The sequence below is a fragment of the Arachis hypogaea genome, chromosome 8 (assembly GCF_003086295.3).
Source record: "Arachis hypogaea cultivar Tifrunner chromosome 8, arahy.Tifrunner.gnm2.J5K5, whole genome shotgun sequence".
In the NCBI taxonomy this organism is placed as follows: Eukaryota; Viridiplantae; Streptophyta; class Magnoliopsida; order Fabales; family Fabaceae; genus Arachis; species Arachis hypogaea.
This window is the reverse complement of record NC_092043.1, coordinates 36,161,648-36,181,722: the sequence shown is the minus strand read 5'-3', so window position 1 is coordinate 36,181,722 and position 20,075 is coordinate 36,161,648. Positions and strand designations below refer to the sequence as shown.

The window sequence follows — 20,075 nt, the reverse complement described above, 5'->3', positions numbered from 1 at the left end:
CAATTTCTTAACGATGTTCAATGCTAATTGATAGATACCGCAGTTACAAACTTACAACAACCAGGTGTATAGTGCACAGCAAAGAAGAATAATAAGAGGAGTTATTAAAGGACAATTCATAATAGAATACTTTAATATCATTTGATTCATATGATCAACCTAATATATGAAACATTTCTTGCATTTTTTGAAACAGCATTCAACACTTACCAAACTATTTCAACAATAAAATAAATAGAATACAAATAATAACAATGTTCCTAAAATAATTATTTTCCGACGACTGGCCAAACCAGTCATGGGCTAAGCTAAGCTGGTGGCACGTTTGTAACATCGTCCCAGCGCCATATCGTGCCGTCCTCACAGCAACTCAAAATAATACTGCAGCATAACAGAAGGAACTGCTTGAGAAAAGAAACATAGGGAAGAAGATAATACCTTCCATCAAAAGAGCAACATAAGAATATGGCATTTACCTTCCATCAAAAGACACGGCAGTTTGCCGGATTGGAGATTTCGATTGAGGATGCGACAACCTGGAAAAGGTGATGAATTGAGCATAAAAAAACTTTCTAAGATAAAAACATGTCTCATCATTATAACATGATAAACAAACCTTGCGATAAGAACTGGCGGACTTGACTGCAATTCCCAAACAAAAATCTTCCCTTCCCTGTTACCTGGCAAAGCCAAAAGGAAATGAAAATTGTAAATAAAATGTAGCAAATGTTGTGTATCAACAGATGAGGTGGCAGCAAACCAAAATGAACAAATTGTCTAATACACAGTTACAAGAAGAAAACAAAATATGACTTGAGAAGAAATTGCAGTTAGTTATTACCTATTGCAGCTTGATTGTAATGGAAATCACAAGAAAACTTGATGAACCAGATATCACACTCAGGAACAGGGTATTTCTGGAGAATGTCAACTACACCCTAAACAACAAAAACAAATGCTTTCAAATTAAAAAATTGAAACTGTATCTGCAAATAATTACTGAAATTAAAAAAAGAAAAGTCTAAATTAAAATGAAATAAAACAAGATAATAATTCTAACAAACCTCTCCTGGAGTTTGTTCCTTCACTTTAGGCTCCCACAAGACAATTTCATTGTCAACACTCTGGAAATGCAATATAATCCATTAATTTCAGAATCGGTAGATAAATTTATGTAATATAAAGGGAATAATATTAGTTAATATGAAATGTAGTTGAGTTCAAAGAATATTATAAAACTCTTGAGCATTGTGGTTCAGTTGAAAACCAAGTTTTCTAGGATTTGGTAAGGAGTTTCAGAAATACTGTTGAACATTTCCTTTTACTAGTATTTGGTTTCACAAAGATCATTTTATAACATGTGAAGGAAGCCAAAATGCAACCTTTGGTTGCCACATGGAAGTAGAATAACTCTGGAAAGTGTGATTACTCACCTTTGAGAGGATAAAATCACCCAGCCACCTATTACAGTCGACATAATTTGAATGAACTGAAGCATTGAATACCTGAAAAGAATTATTATTAGAAAAGATCCCATATATGTCTGTACTTCTACAAATAAAATTTTACTTACAGGAAACTGCACATATTTTGTGGGAAACTTAGATGGAAGATCTGTCCATGTGAATGACTTTTCCACGTAGGTCCAGAACTCTGCACCAGAATAAAAGCCGGGATCACTTAAATGAGAAAGACAATAATATTTAATTACAATTGGTACACACCATTCTGTTTTGCTGACAAGCATAGATGAGAGATTGTTTTACACAGATCGTATATATCCAGGTTTAATAAAATAATGGCATGGAAATATACTCTTACCCTTCATCGACCATATCTTTACAGTGTTATCCATGCCACAGCTAGCAATTTTGTATATATCTGATGGATGAAAGTCCTATAAAAAGCAAAAAGATAAAGAACTACAATAAAGAACTAAGATAAAGAACTACTAATTAAGCAAGAAAGTATAGAGAAATACATTGCATACATATGAATGCACTTACAACGCTCAAAACTTCATTACGATGCCCTCCAGCCCCGGCAAATATCAGAATGCATATTCCAGTATGAACATTCCATAACCGGACAGATTCATCCTAATCAAATTTAGATGTGAATGGTTGAAGGAAACCACTACTCTTACCATCAAAATTTTATACAAAAGAAAGCTACTCACTTTGCTTGCAGAGATCACAAGCGATGACTTCAATGCTTGGGTCCTGATTTCGTTTATGGAGTCTCCATGCCCAACAAAGCTCTAATGAAAAAACAGCACTGCGTCAAGAATCATATGAATAAAAGAAATCATTTTCAAGACATTCAGCATCCCAATGCTTCCTACATAACTGTGAACTAACAACTAACACTAAATATAAAATCAAACAACCATCATTATTTTGGTCTATTGTATGTAAAAAAGAATAAACCAACCCATGAAAGGTGTGGTATACCTTGTATATCCTCTCAGAACCAGTATCTATGACTCGGATTACGCCATTGATTCCTCCAGCCACCAGAAATGGGGCACCATCAACATTGCTTGCCCAGCTCACTGTGTAAAAGGATTCATCCTTCTGGTCAACATAACAGATGAAATTTGAAGCATTTTTCCAATAACAATTTCAAACTTCCTTAAAATTTAATTTTTAAAAAACACACCTCAAAGCTGAAACACAATTAAATTCTTCAAAACAAATAATAAAATGTCAGGGAAAAAAACAGTGTTGGACTTACATCCTCATCAACATAAGATTGCAAAACAGCAATAACTCCTCCTTCAAGACACTGATAAACCGTAATCTGCCCAAAATAAATAAATAAATGAATAAACCAAATGAAGATTAAGATAATAAGCTCATGCTATGGTTTCAACCATAATTAGGAATTTAGGATAACAAAGTGAAAAGTTACAAAATTTTACAGAATCTAACAGCAATGACAAGAATAAAAGTTAAAAGACCTAGTCTTAATCTTAAACCCCTGATTCAAATTTTTTCTTAGAAAATAACAATTAAACGAAAAAAAGAGTAGAAGATAGAGAGTGAGAGAAGAAAACCCTATTGCCGCCAACAGTGGCAAAAACGTTGAGGTAGCGGGAATCGATGAAGTTGAAAACGACGGCGTATAGAGGGCGTTTACCCTCTTGGAGGCGGTTGGTGACTCTGTAATCTCTCTTCTTCGATGGAGTTAGTGAACCCACCACTGGCTCACTCCCCAAACCAAAAACCTTCGCCATTTTTTCTTCTTCTCTTCAAACACCAAAATTCGCTTCTTTTGTTTCTTTCCCACTCTCTCCGTCACTGTAAAAAATAACAGCTTTTACTTTTGTTTTATAATTTCTTCCCTTTGTTCTAAAAATTTAATTTTGATGCACAGTTTAAATTAAGTTTAATGTATATTTAATTAAATAATATTATATTAATAAAAATAATTATTTTTTATTAATAATGTGATTGACTATCTAAAAAAATAGATACCATGTATTAATAAAATATTTTATATTATCAGTATATTAAAATTAAATTCAAAACAATACTTCTTTTTTAATTAGTTTTAACTTTTATCAATTTTTTGCATAAGACTTTTTTTTATTCAGTTTTGCCACTTACTATAATCTTATGATATCTTAGAGATATTATATTTTCTTTAGTATTTAGAAACTATTTTATAAATTTGTTTTATATACGTCGTAAGTTATTTTTTAAGAGGTTTTTAGGTGATTAATATTTTTTATTTTTGCTTTACTTAAATCAATAAACTCTTCTCTTTTTTACACTAAAAGTATTAGTTCATGCATTTTCCAACTATATTTACTACACAAATATCAAATTTAGTAACGTTATATGCATGAAATAGTAGATTTGGACTTTAATTTAGTAACGCTATATGCATAAAATAGTAGATTTAGATGACATTGTTTATTATATCATAAATTATATAAATACAAATATATTAAATGATTATATATGTGTTAGAAATATATAAAAGTCAGATAAAGAGAATGTAAAAAGTAAAAAACATAATAATTTTTAGAATTAGTCTCTGAAAAAATTTTAGGCAAATATTTAATTTTTTATTTTATTGAAAAAATTGATATTCACATCAAATTATTATAAAAAGAATGATATGAAAATTTTAAAAAATTTTAGAGACTATTATATTTTTATTACAATGATAACGATTCATTTGTCGATATTTTAAACCAAACTTTAATATAAAAGATTAATTTATCTAATAAAATAAAATATTAGAGACTAATTTAATAATTAAAATTTGTTATCCTTTAAAATTGATTTGGATATTACTCACAATATAAAAAGCAATTAGGAATAAAAAAGCAACTAATGGAAAATTTATTAATCTTTTATGTAAAAAGTGAATTGTTCCTTCCTCATGTGATATTTAGCATAGTACTCTATGCTTATTGGACTACAAAATTTAACTGTATTATCTGACACAAATGAAAAGCTACAACAAAATCATCATATAAACCAAACCAACATATATAAAAGCCAAAAGAGCCTTATCTTTAATCTTTATTTCACTTTGCTTCATTCAAAAACTAGTAGCAATGGCTTCCACAATCCTCCAGTTTCTCTCATCATATCCTACTTCTCATTCTCATCATCCAAACCAAAACCAAAACCAAAACCATCTCTATTCACATAGACCATTTATAGAGATTTCCAATATTCAAATCCACCCAAGAAAGCACTTCTCCATCAACTGCACCAATAATAATAATAATAACAATAATGCCTTAAGCACCAATTATGCAGCTAGTGATTATTCCAATGATGATTCTAATGAAGAATTTCCAACCCAAGATCCTAATTCTAGCACAGTCAACAGTCCACAGACATTTCCCATAGAGAAGAGAAGAAGATCAGAAATAGTGAGGCAAAGAAGGCCTAAAACTGAAATATCACAGGCCGAGCCACCGAATTTTGAGGTTGGTTGGAAGAGGACAAAAGAGATTAATTTAGAGCTGCCAATAGGTTATGTCATAGCTGATTTCTTGGAGAAGCTAGAGGAGCTAATGGGGAAGGAGTTCGGGTCGACCGAGTTGCTAGCGAAGGCCGGGGAGATTGTGGCCGAGAGGGCGAGGGAGGAGGCAGAGATACTGATGGATGAAGGGAAAGTGGAAGAGAGAATGGTGACTGAGTTGTTCAGAGTGTTGAAGCTGATGGAAATGGATTTGGCAATGGTGAAGGCTTCTGTGAAGGAAGAGACATTGGATGAGAGGCTCAAACAGGCTAAGGCTAGGTGCAGGCAAGCCATTCTTGTTGCTTACTCATTTTGAATCAGATTCAGATTCTTTCATGATGGGAATGTAACTTTGTTGGTGTAATTAAGGTTTACATGAAATTGATGTAGATAAATTCTTGACTGACTTTTTTTTTTGAAGTACTCATTTGATATTCTTGTTTTAGAAATTTGAAATGCTTTAGAAATGTAACTGATAAAATTAAAACTTTTTTAAAATCTGGACCAAATTAAATTTTAGATGATCATTGAAAACATCTAATATAATTTTCTGATATATATTGGTGCAACTTCTATAGATTACTGGATATTAGCACTTAAAAGAAGCAAAATATTGCTAAGATCCTAACATAAACTTGTGCATAACTGTATTACGATTTCATCGTTCTTTAGCTATACACATAGTTTTCACACTCTTAAAATGTTTTTCTTTTTCTTTTTTTAGCATATATTTAGTTATCTGATTCAAGTAATACAAACTTAATTCCCCTTGAGCAAAAGTCTCGATTTTGAATAATATGGATGGAAAAAAATTCTGTTAACAAAACTAGCTAGTTCCTAGAAGAATATACATGTACTTTCAACTGGAAAATATAACAACATGCTTAGCTATGGATTAAAAATTTGTGAAAATTTTTATAGCTGAGTGTAACAATTTTGATGGCCAAATTTGTTGTGAAAATTTTGGTTTTTATAAAAATCTACCGCGCCTGAGCATTGTTGCAGTAACAAATGATCACAACAATGAACAATTATTTTCTTTTAAGATTTTAACTGCAATTCTTTTCTTCAAAATGCAGCGCACTTTCCAGTTTCCACTTTATCCGACTGTTGTTATAGATGCCCCCTATCAACTTGCATATTCAGCGCAAGTTTCAAAATTACTCATAAGTACATCATAAAAAATAAACATAGTATGATTAATATTTTTCTGATATTATATTAACAACGAAAAGAGAGAAAAATGTTAGTACACCGCAACTTCATGCCTACTTTAGCTGCTATATCAGATGCTTGAATTCTGGAACAGCCCTTTTAGAAAAGACCTACCTATCTATCACCTCAACCCCAAAATTTGTGAGTTATTTGTACACATTTGGATATAATGCACCTATTAATAGGAACTCAAGTGAAGACTGAAGAGTATTTCACCTACTCACCCTTCTTAGTCTAGCTCAATGTTTCGTTCAGTTAGCATTATGTAATTCAGAGGTTTTGGCATGAGCACTTAGCAGAGAATCATGATATTCCTTTGGAGGCACAAGGCCTAGCTTATCCTTGATTTCAGAAAGCAGTTCGAGGCACGCTTGCAAATGGCTCGACTCTGACCCGTCGATGAGAGAGAACACCTATACAAATACAGACACAATTGTTGTGAATACAATAATGACACACAATAGAGAAGATAAATGATTTACTTTACTAAGGGAAGCATTGGTTGTTTTTTGAGATTCCGAGACAAAAAAATTCTACTCTTTTTAATACTTTCTTTTATAGTAATAGGAGTATGATTAGGAATATTTTTAGGGAAGGAAGCAAAGGCGAACCTTATCAAAGAGAACTTTCATAACCAATTCATCGCTGTGGTGCTTATCGCAGAGAGCTTCTGTAACCAGTTCGTTGCTTTGGTACTTATTCTTGAGGAGCTTACACAAGTTGACAGCAGAACTGACACGAAATATAGTGAGCATAAGTAAACTATAGAATGCATTTCTGGTGAAAAAAACTTCAATAAAGTGGGAATAGAAAGATGGAACCTTATATCCTTGTTCCAAATACAATACAAGATGATTCTGCAGCAAGCTCCATTCCAATAATCTGTATCATTTAATTCCTCAAGTAGAAGAAGCAACCTGTCCAACTCTACATTGGACCGAGCCTTCTCCTATGGATGTTGAATTCGTTGATTATGAATCATATTAAGTTAAAAATTTTATAAAGCCGAAAATATGTTCAAAACCTTACGATGAGACTCATAATATCTTTTGGCTCCAAATTATGTCCAGCTTTCTTGATTTCCTCGTAATAATGAATAGCTTCAGACAGTTGCCCATGTGCTGCAAGAACTGAAACAAGCACACACTTGATTTGGTTCAAGTTCTTCTGTGGTATCAATGGATCTAACACTACCTACAATGGAGGATTAGTTAGTCACAATAAAGGTTACTTGTCTTTCAAGAAAATGATAGATAGCTCAAGCAGCAGCATACGCTGCTTGCACCCGTACCTGTTTTGCTTTCTCCAACTGTCCACAAGCAGCATAAGCATTTATAAGGGCCATGAAAATTTGCTTTGTAGGTTTGATTCCAGATTCCTTCAGTTCTTTATAATACTACAAGCATAAAGTTGAACATACATTTGTAAGCATTCATCCATAGACAGCTTATCAAAATGGCATACCTAAGTTAAAACTAATTTTATGTAGCTCCGATAATGTAGGCATATCCAAACAGATTATTTTCTGTGGTGCAATTATTTTCTAATAACATAGAAATCAAACTAAACCCCATTAAAAATATAAAAACCACTCGTGCCTCAACACAAGAGCTTAAGCTGTTGGTGGAGATGGTTGAAGACAGTATCAGGGACGGATCCCGGTGGCGGTGGGGGTGGGGGTGGGGGTGGGGGTGGGGGGGGAACCAAACTTTTTTGAACAAAGTTAACAATTTTAATTAAATAAAGTTATTATATATTATATAATTTTATTTGAAAAATAGAGTAAGTAATTATCTTAAATAAATAATTAAATTATTAAACTAAAAAACAAGTAACAATCCATAAATTGAGAAAAATATTATTGCCAATCACTTTTCGATTAAATAAATTTCCAAATCTTTAAACATTTAAACTTTTTTTCTCTTTTTAAATATTTTTTCTCTTCATTTTTACACCTATTATCATATAAAAATACTTTAATATTTATGATAACTAAAAAAATCTTTATATATTATAGTACATACATGAAAGTAAATTATTTTAAAATTTATTTATTTTTCTCATGATATTATATTAATAACATATTAAGTAAATTCATTAAAAAAATTATATTTTATATATTTTATTCATGAATATGTTTTAGATGCATATAACAAAGTTATTAGAATAACTTATTTATATTATTTTATAGTATATTTTTTTATGATATGAAGCATAAAAATATAACTTACTGTCACAATAATACTCAAAAAGTAAGCTAATAAAAAATAGATAATTTTTATATTTTATCGAATCCAAAATAAAAAAATTATAAGAACTAAGATAAATTTTTTATATAACAAGCACTTATTAGTATTTTTTTATCAAAAAATATTAATTATGATTATATATTAATGAATATATAATATTATATTTGATTATATAATATTTTAATTTTCAGCCCCTCCTCTACCAAATTCCTGGATCCGTCCCTGGACAGTATTAGAGCTTCAAATGACCAAAACGTCTAATCATTGTTCTTTTCCCCTCCCCACCCCACCCAAAAAAAAAAAATCATGTAGACAAAAGTTAAACATGCGAAATGCAAGATAAGCCTATGCAATGTGCAATGTTCACGCATCAAACCCAAAAGAGATGCATGCATTAGAAAACATATTAGATATAAAGAGCATTCATGTGTCTCTATCGGGATAGTAAATTTCTTAGATAAAAATATTGAAGCATGCAATCTTATAGTCTGAGTTATTATTAGAAGAAAGAACATAAGAAATATTAGAAACTTCTGAACACACACAGAATCGAAGATAAAAAAATGACTGAAATGGTTTATTATGAGGTTATAAATCCCAACTTACCATGACTACATCCTCTTCAGTTTCAGAGTTGCTAATCAGGTAGCTAAAAGTCTCTGAATCAGGCATTACATCAGCATTTTGCATGTGCTCAAGGACCCTGACCCCATCACTCGTGTTTTTCTGAAAAACTTCAGCAAAATGGTGAGAAAAGGAATGCTTAATGCTGAAGTAGGATAGATGTTGATTCAAATACATTTTGGAAGGACTTCTCAGCATTTCAAAACTTGTCAAAACTATATCCATTATCAGCAGCCATATTTCAACTCATGACAAATCATTTGTATGCAAAGGATTGCCCAGAGTGAAGTTTGGTAAAATTTCTCTTTGCCCAAAGCCCAAGAGTAGGAATGACCCTGCTCAAAGATTTGTGCCATATACTCATGTCCATAACCTTTAACTATTTAAAATAACAAAACGAAAAAATAACAACAAAGGTTCAATGAAACCATTTTTTTAGGTTCAATGAAAGCATTCTAATCTGATTGCAAAACCACAAAAAGCATATTAAGTATAGAACAGAGGCATTAACGAAACATCACCTCTCTAAAACATTCTGCCATTATGGTATTGTACATGCTAGCTGATGGTTTCAAATTCAGTTCCCCCATTTCATCGAGCATTCTATATGCACCTTCAAGCTGCATCATGAAATAAAATAACATCAACGACGTTCTAAATTTCACTGCAACTCACTAAAATACAGCTACAGTGGATACTTAGCAAGATGAAGATAAAATCAGTAAAAGACTGGTGAACAATAAAGCACAAGAATGAAAATGAATGGGTACAACTTACGTCTTTCATCTTCAAGAACAAGTCTATCATACATCTGAATGTCTTATCATTTGTCTCCAGATTGTACTGGCGTATTGTAGAGAAGATCCGATGAACCTTTATTTGAGAATACACCAAAGAACAAAACAAATTACATGTGAGAACAGTAAACTATCCAAGATGTTATAGAATAATTGATTCCAGCTCTACATATATTGCGTACTGACAGGAACTGAGATCTAGCAGAAAATAGGGGATTTTATTGATGAACTAGGGATTGTAAATCACAACTCCTTATTGAAATACACTGTTGGGTCTAACCAACTCTGGAGAGAATTTTCTTCTCCTGAACTAACAAACTGAACAGAATTTTCTAATTGACTAAAAATTAACTAACCCCTAGTATTTTATAGGCAGCAGCTAGGCCTAGCACAACTGCTCCTAAACCTGCTAAACTAGCTTAAAAGGGACAAACAAACCTGTTTCTATCACTTACCTTTCGTTTTTATTAAAAGAGAAAAAAATTAATGGAAGAGATGAATGCAAAAAGAATAGAGGTGCAAAATAATCTCAAATTGAAGCATCCTAACTTAATGGCAAAAGAACAAAAGAAAAATTACGTCACTGTTTTTTCCAAAAGGTAAAGGCGGGTAGAGCAAGCTATGTCATCCAAAAGATGAGCTGGTCAATTCTAAGCAACCTCTCTGCACTAGACAATTGCAAGAAAGACAAAATTTGTGATATAGAGCATAGAGACAAAACTATTCTTGGATCTTCGCGTAATATACTAAGCTTTTAAGTCTACTGATTCCTTGACATGATATTAGAACTTCATGGCCAAGAGGAAAAGAATCCAATTAATGCCAATATAAATTTTAAGACAAAATGGTGAAGACTGAAGAAGCTATATTTCACCTTCCCTTCAAGCTTGAATAAGAACATACAGTGCAGGACCGGAAGAAGATAGAGTAATTATTTATTATTATGATCTTTACTGGATCTTCACTTTACAGTAACATCAAAACTTTCTAAGTCAAAGATATAGACATAACACAACGAAACAATAAGCTTAAAGGTCAAAAGTTTACGTACATCGGAGAAAATCGATGGAACATGTGAAAACACAAATTATGAGAGAATGAAGAAAGAAGAGAGTGATTACATGGATGATGGGTCATACCAAATTATATTCGGATGTTTCCTCACAAGTTTGTAATATGGACTGTAACATCTCATTTGATAAAGTCAAGCCCCCTTCACACATTTCACCAACAATATCAAGAGCTACACGCACCTGCATTAGAAACAAAAATCACTAATCTCCAAAATTCACTCGAGAGAAATTGACACATCATGGACTTTTATTGTGAATTTGCATATTGGATAAGATAATGAAAACAGGAATTATGCAATCAGAGAAGAGGAAAGTACCAGCAATGTCATTGTGATCACAATAATAGAAAAAAGTGCTTAATTTACTTGTTTCTGTGAATTTATGTTTCTTTCCATTAAATAAAAATACATATTTTAAGATAAATAACATGGCCACACCATGTTTGTCAACCACTAAATGGTAAAGATATGCGGTGGGTGCACTTTCAATTGCTTGTGTTTTTGGACTTTCTAATTTCCTCTTACAGAAAGTGCAAAAATCATATGGTCATACCTCGCGCAACGTGCAGCAATGTAAAATTAGCTTCTCATATGATGAGGATGAAGGTGACACTTCAAGTGTTTGGTGCAAATCCTTGAATTTTGTAATGACATTCTCAACCTTCACAATACCAACAATAAATATGAGAATGCACACAAACACACATAAAAGTCCACAACAATAACTACAATGTACAATTATTATGCCAAATATTCACAAAAAAGCACTAGTACCATTTTATCATTGTGTTAAAAAATGCACATGCAATTATGGAGTGTTTAATATATACAAACACAATGAAGTAAAATCACACAACAATTACGAAGGAATTGCTAAATAGAACAAGGGGAAATTATTAAATAAAATGCAGCCTCAAATGTCTCCAAAATAAATCTACAGTAAAAGCCACTTTGAAGAAGTTTATTCCATACACCAAATTTGCACAACCTAGAATGAAATAAAAAGATTAACAAGAATGAACGGAAAAAGATAAAGAACCATGTCCAGCAAAGTAAATGAAGAGCTACAATTACTGATTTATTGTAAATACCATATTGGCTTCTAACCATAGCTGAGGTGTGAGTATCAACTCTCAATCATTATCTTTGTTAGTTCAAAAACATACAAATTCCAGTTATAGCAGGGAATTCATCTCGATATGCTGTGTATAATAGGCTACAAGCCTGTAAATGCCTCTGTGAGGAGTTCCATTTTTATTGACAATTAAAAATAAGTTAACAAAAAATAATCATAATTTAGGTATGCTAAAAGAAATTTAAATGGGTTTCATAAAAGTTCTATCATCATTGCAATCTGAAGTATCATGAAAATGTAAAACTGGCTATATATGTTTAGAGGAAGAAAAATGGATGAAGGAAAGCGCTTGATGGTATCATGGACTTGAGGAAATTATCAATGACATATGCAAGAATTTTCTTACCAATAAATCTGGGATGCTAACAGCATAACTTGCAATGAAGTTTGTAATATTATTTGTTTCATAATCTGCAATGCGTAAGAATCTCAGTACAAGATATACACCAATTAAGATTTATAGAGGAATTCAATCCTCAATTCTTCAGCAGAATCACAATATGACTTAGCTCATTGGTGTTATATTAAAAAAACCAATATTCAGTACATTAATAATTGACAAAGAAAAAAGAAACCTGCAATCTTAATATATGTCCATTTATACATATAATGCTTGGGATTTTGTTCCTCTAGAGTACCTTGTGTAATATAAAGGGTAAAATGCAGAATGTATGATCAGTTTTGCATGTGCTTGCTGATTATGAAATCTCAGACCACTGAGTTTTTCATCAGAAGCTATAGTTCTGCAGTTTTGACCCCTATGCTTTAGAGGAGCCAAATTCGAAAGACTTAAGTAACATAATTCAAGAGATACAACAGCTATATCATATGCAATTTGTTTTCCTTTTTTGCAAGCAGAGACATAGTTTGATGTCTAGCAAAATCCAAATAGGTGATGAGAAGATAAATATTGTAATCATACCACTTGTTTTGAAGTCCAAAAGGAAGTTCTCCGCAACAGGTTCCAGTTGATGCCTTCCTAATGCCTGAAATATCTTTTCTACAGATTCTACAGATGAAAGCTTTTTTATGTCTATGATTTCCAATAGCTCCAATATCTCCTTCTTCCGCTCACTCTCACAAAGAGCCAAGAAATAATTTTCTGCAACATAAGTTGAATAAAGTAAGTTTCCATTTTAAGGTGCTACACAAAAACAGAATTTTCTATCATTATTTAACAACGATGTGCAGAACCAGCAGCGACACCTTGTCACTTAACATTCATTTCTGAAGTAATTGACCACTGACCATGTCACTTAAAATTCACAGTCTCATTAAATGAAACTGCAAATGTCAACATCTGCTACAAATAATCCAAAGCTAGATGTTTGAACACAGCTTCTATGAAACAAATTATGACAAACCAATGCATATGAGGGAGAAAAGCATATCCACCCACCTCGTAAATCAGAAGTTTCTTCACCATCATTCTCTGCAATGAGATTACAGATTTCTTGAATCTTTTCTTCATTATTAACTCTTAACCACAACATCATTTCGTAGTAACCGAGTCTGGTAATTAAACTGGCATTCTGGTCTTTGATAGCATCACAGAAAAAATGAAACTCTTCAACCATACACATGTCAATAGTATACAAAAGAAGTGGACGATATGATTGCTCTTCTAGCCGAAATCCTCGTTCACCCATCAATTTAAAAAGATGGAAAACCTTCCCCAACTCTTCTATCACTATGTCTTCGTCACTACTTTCCCTAGCCTTTTCTATGCACATTTCTATCAGTGCATTGTACCCTTTGATCCCTGGATCTCGTCCAACTTTACCAAACAATGCAATGGTAGCCTCCGGTCCAAGTACCTTTGCACAAATTCTAACCAACTTATTAAAACGGTTCTCTTGAGAAAATTCAAACAAGTGTTTCTGTTTCTTTTTGCGAGAATGTCCTTTCCGTTGTAATAATAAATTATTGTTATATATGTTTGAAAGCCATGATATCCCTGGCTGACTTTGGGACTCTTTTGTATTATCATTTCTCTTAGATATGGGTTTCTTGACCGAGATACTATCACCTGACAGTATAAAACAATACAACAAATAACCTTTTAGGAAAGGTAAAAAGAGAAGACAAGCTCAGCACTTGAACAATACACCAATTAACCGATAACATACATTCTCAGTTTCTCACAGGAATTTCATCAAACACTTACCGTAGTAAATAGAAGAAATTTTCTTAAACGCCACATTAGAAGAATCATCTGCACCAAAATATTCACAAACACAACAAATAAATTTTTAGACTGAAAAAACACTACCCATCAACGAATTCCGCAACAAAACTCTAAATTTAGCTCATTCAGCTTCAGAAAACACAACACCCCTAAAAACAAGAGAGTGCAAAATTACCTGAAGCAGGGGATTGTTTAAGCTTGAGGCTTGCGAGTGTAGAATCTCCATCGAATTCCGAAAAGAAGGAAGAGTATGCAGCAGAACGTGAACGTGAACGGAATCGGGTTACATTTCTAACGTAGGAGAAATATGAATGGCGCATTTTTTTTCACAGCACTTTTGAAGAACACGGGCAAATGGAAATTGTGCTTCTTGCCGCAGTGAAGAGAACGCGACTATTTTGCAGCACACCACTGATATGAAAACAAAATCAAGCAGTAATAGAATTTTTGGAAATTTCTATCACTTTCTCTAATTTATTATTTATCAATATTCAATAGTAATGCTCCAATGCAATTTCCAAAAAATTTATTTATGAATACTTTAGTTGCAACAAAATTTAATTATTAAATTAATTTTTAAAATTTTATTTTGTTAGATAAATTAATTTTATATCATATTTCGCTTTAAAAAAAATTAGATTAAATAAATAAATAAATAAATATTTTATTTTTCAAAATATACAATTTGTAGCATTTTTATCAAAATGCACCGTATCTCTTATTTAATTTACAATATATATGAAATAAGAATGTATGTATCTTATTTATACTGTAAACGAAATAAACACGTCTATGTTTCGTGTCTTATCTCGTTTACAGTATAAACGAGATACGTGCATTCTTATTTGGTTTACACTGTTAACGGGATACGTGAATAATTATGACACTTACAATGTAAACGAGATACATTACGACAAATTTTTAATAGCTATAAAAGGACGTGCAACCATTTATATTCTTCACGAATATCTCACTTCTTCCTCTCTTTCATTTTTCTTCCGAAAAATAAGCTAAAATGTCTAGTGGTGGTGATTGGTGAATGTGTGATTGGAACAGTGCACACGTGTTTAGCACCAACCATGTCTCAGGACCATCGACAGTTGGACAGCAGTCTCATCTGTCGTGTCATCATGCCATTGATACAGTCCAACCTATCCGTCAGCATCCCTGTACTACAAGGTGCAGTTAGGCAAAGTTATCACTTCAAACCCTCGTATAAAAATGTCTAGATAGTGAAGCAAAAGGCAATTGCGCAAATATATGACAATTGGGAGGAGTCATATAATAAGGTGTCTAGGTTGCTGCAAGCACTGCAGAGTTATTGTCCTTGAACAATATGTAAGTTCAAGGCCGTACCGTACTATGATGGACACCTTATGGTGCGCAACTGTAGTATGTTTGATAAGATATTCTGGGCATTTTTTGTCTGTGTGGAGGCATTCAAGCATTGTAAGTCATTCGTCTCTGTCGATGGCACGCACCTGTATGACAAATATGGTGGTGTTTTGCTTATTACAGTAACACAAGACAGTAACAGCAACATTCTTCCTATTACTTTTGTAATTGTTGAGTCTGAGAGCATCTAGTCCTAGTCTTTCTTCCTTACCAATTTGAAACGACATATAACCCATCAGACGGCCTATTGATTATTTCTAACAGATCCCAGGCAATCAAGGCTGCACTGAGAGCCAACGACAGTGGCTGCCAACCTCCTAGATCATTGATGAGTCCATATTTGATGAGATATTTTGGTTTGATTTGGATGGATTTCATCATATAAACTCACACTTAATCACCAAAATAGCATACTTTTGTGTTTGATCCCTAAAGTGAACCTAAATGTGAAAACATGCGTTTTTGTGCTTAAATTAATCATTTTAATTCCACTTTTATGTCATTCAATGCCGTGATGTATTTTGTGAGTGATTTCAGGTCAATTAGGCATGAATAGCTAGGCAAAAATGGAAGGAAACATGTACAAAGGGAGAACACATGAAAAAACAAGGAGGAAGCACACAGTTAAGTGTGCGTGCACACAAGTATCTGTGCGTGTGTACAAGAAGGAAATCGGCTAGTGTGCATGCACACAACCATCTGTGCGTACGCACAAGTGAATTTTCTGCGAAGTGTGCGTACGCACAGGTTCCTGCACGTAGATTCATTAATGAAGCACGTGACTCACGATTTTGGGGCTCTCTTGGTCCAATTTTGAGTGTGTTGAAGCCAAATTGAACTGCTATATGAAGGGGATATCAACACATATGAAGGAATTAGCTTTCATTAGGACTTAGAACTTTATTTTTACAATTTTCCATAGTTTTAGGAGTAGGAGTAGTATAGAGTAGAGAATTCTCTCTTAGGTTTTATTTCCATCTCCATTGTAGCATTTTATAGCAAGCTTTGATTTTGGATTTTGCTAATCTTTTATAAGTACTTCTTAAATTTTTCTTTAATTACGTTATCTTTACTTTCATTTTTCTTTGGTTCAAGTACTTTGTTAATATTTTCAATTTTGAGTTCTTGAAGTTTTGATTGATGAATTTTGTCTTTTATGGTTTATATATGCTTGCTTGAGTTTCTATTGTTGATTTTGTGAATAGTTGGTTATAGTTTTCCATTTTTCTTTGCAATTTCCCATGTTTTGCTTTTATGCTCATAAGGTGTTTGTAAAAATGCCAACTTTAGATTTTAAGTAGATTTTCACATCTTGACTTGAGATTTGAGTTCCTAGGATACTAGAGTCATGATGTTCGACATTTAGTGGTAATTCCTGGGTAGTTAGTTGACTCTTGTGTCCATTGAAGCTAGCTTTTTACCAATTAATTTGGTAAATTAGTTAGGACTTATGGATCAAGGTCAATTATGCTTTCTTGACCTACTCCTCGATGTTAGGAGTTAACTAAGCAAGATTGACTCATTATAATTACTATAGTTGTGGTTATGGCAATGATAGGATTCCTTGGATTCTCATTCCCAAGTCAAGGCTCTTTATGCATATCTAGCATTTTCACTAGTTTTGATCTTATTTCCCTTTTTACTTATATTCATATCAATTTTGATCATCTCTTGATTCTTTTATTTCTTTGTTCTTTTAAAATTTTGTTCTTTAATTTCAAAATCCCCTTTCCTCACAACGAAAGTGTGACACTTCAATTGCATTCCTAGGGAGAACAATTCGAGATTTCATTACTCTCGGTTTAATATTTGTATTTGGAAAATTAAACTTTGATGTTGGGAGTTAATTGTTGATTTGGCTATACTTGTAACGAAGAGATTCTATTCTGAGAAATTCTAGATCAACACTAATTATCTCATCAAGTTTTTGGCGCCGTTACCAGAAAATTATAATTGGTGTTATATCTTAGGTTGTTATAAATATGTCAATAGTGTAAATATCTTACTTTTTGGTTATTTGGTTATTTTTATTGATACTTAGGTATTTGTCTTTCTTGGTTGTTGATATCTTTTGCTTCTATTTTCTACTTTCTCTATGAACTATCACTCTTGTTGCCTGGAGCTTGGTTGTGAGTATTTTATAGGGTATGATGAATTCAAATTGGGATTGCTTCATAGAGTGGGAGAATCAATTAACGGAGGAGCCAATTGTGTATGAGCAATACTCATGACAATCACCTTCTCCATACTACAACGAGCCAAACTCTCCCCTATGTGAATATCAAACCCAAAGATATGAAAGACACCCCATACACAACCCTCAAACGCCAAACCTTCAAGCACCACACCATCCACCTCCATGGAATCAAAATGACTATACACCTTGCTATCAACCATATGAACCACCACATCCTTATACACCAACGGTACCTCAATACCCTCACCCACATAACACACCTTCCAATTATACTTCCTTTCTTCCAACCTTTGAACCTTCTCTTTTATCCAATTGTGATATTTTCCAACCCTTGCCCCAAGAACAACAAGACCTTCAAGCATTCTTCCAAGAGCAAGAAGGGTTCCGAAAGAAGAAAGAGGAGTTCATGACTACTATAGTCGAAGCGGTGAACTGCTTGGCCTTGCTACACTCAAGCAATCAAAGCACCCCCTTGATGAAGGTGGAGGATCTATTAAGGAGTGTAGTGAGGAGGAGAATATGGAACCTCAAATAGAGGGAGTGGAATTGAAGCTTGAGTCATAAGAGGAGGAAGGTAGAACTAGTGAACCGAAAGAGGTAAATGGGGAATTAAGGGAGTTTGATCAAGAAGTGGATTGCATCATCAATGATTTTTTGTCCACCTTGGTCAACCCCCTCAATGATCTTGAGGAAGCTTTCCCCTTGGAGTTTGAGAGAGAAAGGGAAGTGCTAGGAAAAAAGTGGCTAGGAAGAGGTGGTCACCCAAGAAGTGGAGGCATTCATGCAAGGTTTCAATAGGGTGATTTCAATCCAAAGGCCATTTGAGTGGGTAACAATTTTCTCAATGAGCTTCATAGGCCCATACCAATATACTCTCTTGGAAACGGAGCACCAACTTAAGGTGCTTCTTGGGGTGTTAATTGATGAAGAAATGGGTGTTGGTTCCCAAAGGAGTTCAAAGCATAAGTGGTACAAGGTCCAACTGGGAGGATCACAAGGTTTTATTGGGTGCTTCAAAGGTGCTTGGAAAGGTTGTTCATCCAAGGACACAAGTAAAATCAACAAAAAGATGATAGAGAAACCAAAGTGTGAGATCCGGACATACGACTCTACAATCAACAATTTTGGATCCCAATTTCTTGCTTGAGGTTGCTTGAGAGTTTGACGCGCTTCATTTGGGACCCCGGAGGCCCAATCAAGAGCAAGCATGGTTGGCAACTCAAGTATGGATGGAAGCACAAGCCTCCTTGATGTAAGCTCCAACCAAAAGTGCAACTTTAGAACTTAAAACCAAAGTGTTAGGTGGCAGACACCCTACCATAGTAATATCCTTTCAACTCTTCTTTCTTTTAGTTTTTGTTTGTTGAATTTTATCTCTTTGATTACCTATGTTTGATTAAATTCTAGGCTAGAATTAGTTGCATTTTATGTTTGATCATGTGTTTTTAAAGAATGATATGTTTTAGGGTTGAAAATCTTTGATTCATATCATGGTTGGTGCCTTAGAGGCATTAAAAATGTTGCAGAAACAGAGTTCTGTGCGTGCGCACAGCCTTGTGCGTACGCACGCTTCGCCTATTTTTTTCCATCTGTGCGTGCGCACAGCAATGTGCATACGCACACCTGTTTGCACACGTTCTGTTCACAGCGCTCGCACACTCTATACACGCGCACCCCACTACATTTTCATTCTGTGCGTACGCACGTCTCTCTGTATGTACGCACACATGGTCATTTTACCTTATTTCAAAAAAAAGGAGAGAGAGAAGTGTCCTATGCGTGTGCACAGCCTCGTGCGCACACATGCGTCTTGACACCCTCTCTGCCTGCAGCGCTCGCACGTCTTGTGCGTATGAACGCCCCCAATTTTTGTTGGTGTGCATACGCACACTCCCTTGTGCGTACGCACAGGTCGCATTCTGGGCATTAATAGGAAAGGATGCCCTGTTCAGCCAGCAGTTTTCTTCTTTCTTATCCTTGATGTCGCTGCTCATCCCGCCCAGCCCCATTCCTTCCGGCGACCACTGCCGGAACCACTACTGCCGCTACCACTTCTCTCTCTCCCTATTTCTTCTCTTTTCTTCTTCTCCTTCTTCTTTCTTTTATTTCTTCTTCCTTCTTTCTTTCTCTTCTCTCTTTCTTCTCTTCTCCGGCAAAACTTCGCCGTCGTGAGCCTCACAGTGGCTATCACATGTGCCACTGTTATTGGTGCGG

At 33.9% G+C, this 20,075-nt stretch overlaps 3 protein-coding genes across 3 annotated transcripts; 1 reads left to right on the top strand and 2 right to left on the bottom strand.

The window, feature by feature from the left end:
• Positions 1 to 101: 101 nt before the first annotated feature.
• LOC112707256 (polycomb group protein FIE1) lies at positions 102 to 3,376 on the bottom strand. The gene is made up of 13 exons (XM_025758927.2): positions 3,059 to 3,376; positions 2,737 to 2,802; positions 2,454 to 2,576; positions 2,180 to 2,260; positions 2,007 to 2,099; positions 1,822 to 1,897; positions 1,574 to 1,653; positions 1,434 to 1,505; positions 1,065 to 1,124; positions 842 to 938; positions 617 to 680; positions 477 to 536; positions 102 to 381 (listed from the first exon to the last, which is right to left on the bottom strand). Exons 1-13 carry the CDS (start codon positions 3,236 to 3,238, stop codon positions 309 to 311), a joined length of 1,125 nt encoding a protein of 374 aa, XP_025614712.1. The 5' UTR covers positions 3,239 to 3,376; the 3' UTR covers positions 102 to 308.
• A 1,145-nt stretch (positions 3,377 to 4,521) lies between these two features.
• Positions 4,522 to 5,438, top strand: LOC112707254 (protein CHLORORESPIRATORY REDUCTION 41, chloroplastic). Its single transcript, XM_025758924.2, has one exon. It carries the CDS (start codon positions 4,574 to 4,576, stop codon positions 5,303 to 5,305), a length of 732 nt encoding a protein of 243 aa, XP_025614709.1. The 5' UTR covers positions 4,522 to 4,573; the 3' UTR covers positions 5,306 to 5,438.
• A 747-nt stretch (positions 5,439 to 6,185) lies between these two features.
• On the bottom strand, positions 6,186 to 14,720 carry LOC112707253 (pentatricopeptide repeat-containing protein At4g04790, mitochondrial). Its single transcript, XM_025758923.3, has 15 exons — positions 14,445 to 14,720; positions 14,249 to 14,296; positions 13,481 to 14,110; positions 13,004 to 13,183; positions 12,428 to 12,492; positions 11,500 to 11,607; positions 11,014 to 11,127; positions 9,855 to 9,950; positions 9,599 to 9,697; positions 9,060 to 9,179; positions 7,496 to 7,600; positions 7,234 to 7,398; positions 7,026 to 7,153; positions 6,816 to 6,936; positions 6,186 to 6,617 (listed from the first exon to the last, which is right to left on the bottom strand). The coding sequence occupies exons 1-15, from the start codon at positions 14,587 to 14,589 to the stop codon at positions 6,456 to 6,458; spliced, it is 2,286 nt and encodes a 761-aa protein (XP_025614708.1). The 5' UTR covers positions 14,590 to 14,720; the 3' UTR covers positions 6,186 to 6,455.
• Between the last annotated feature and the right edge of the window lie 5,355 nt (positions 14,721 to 20,075).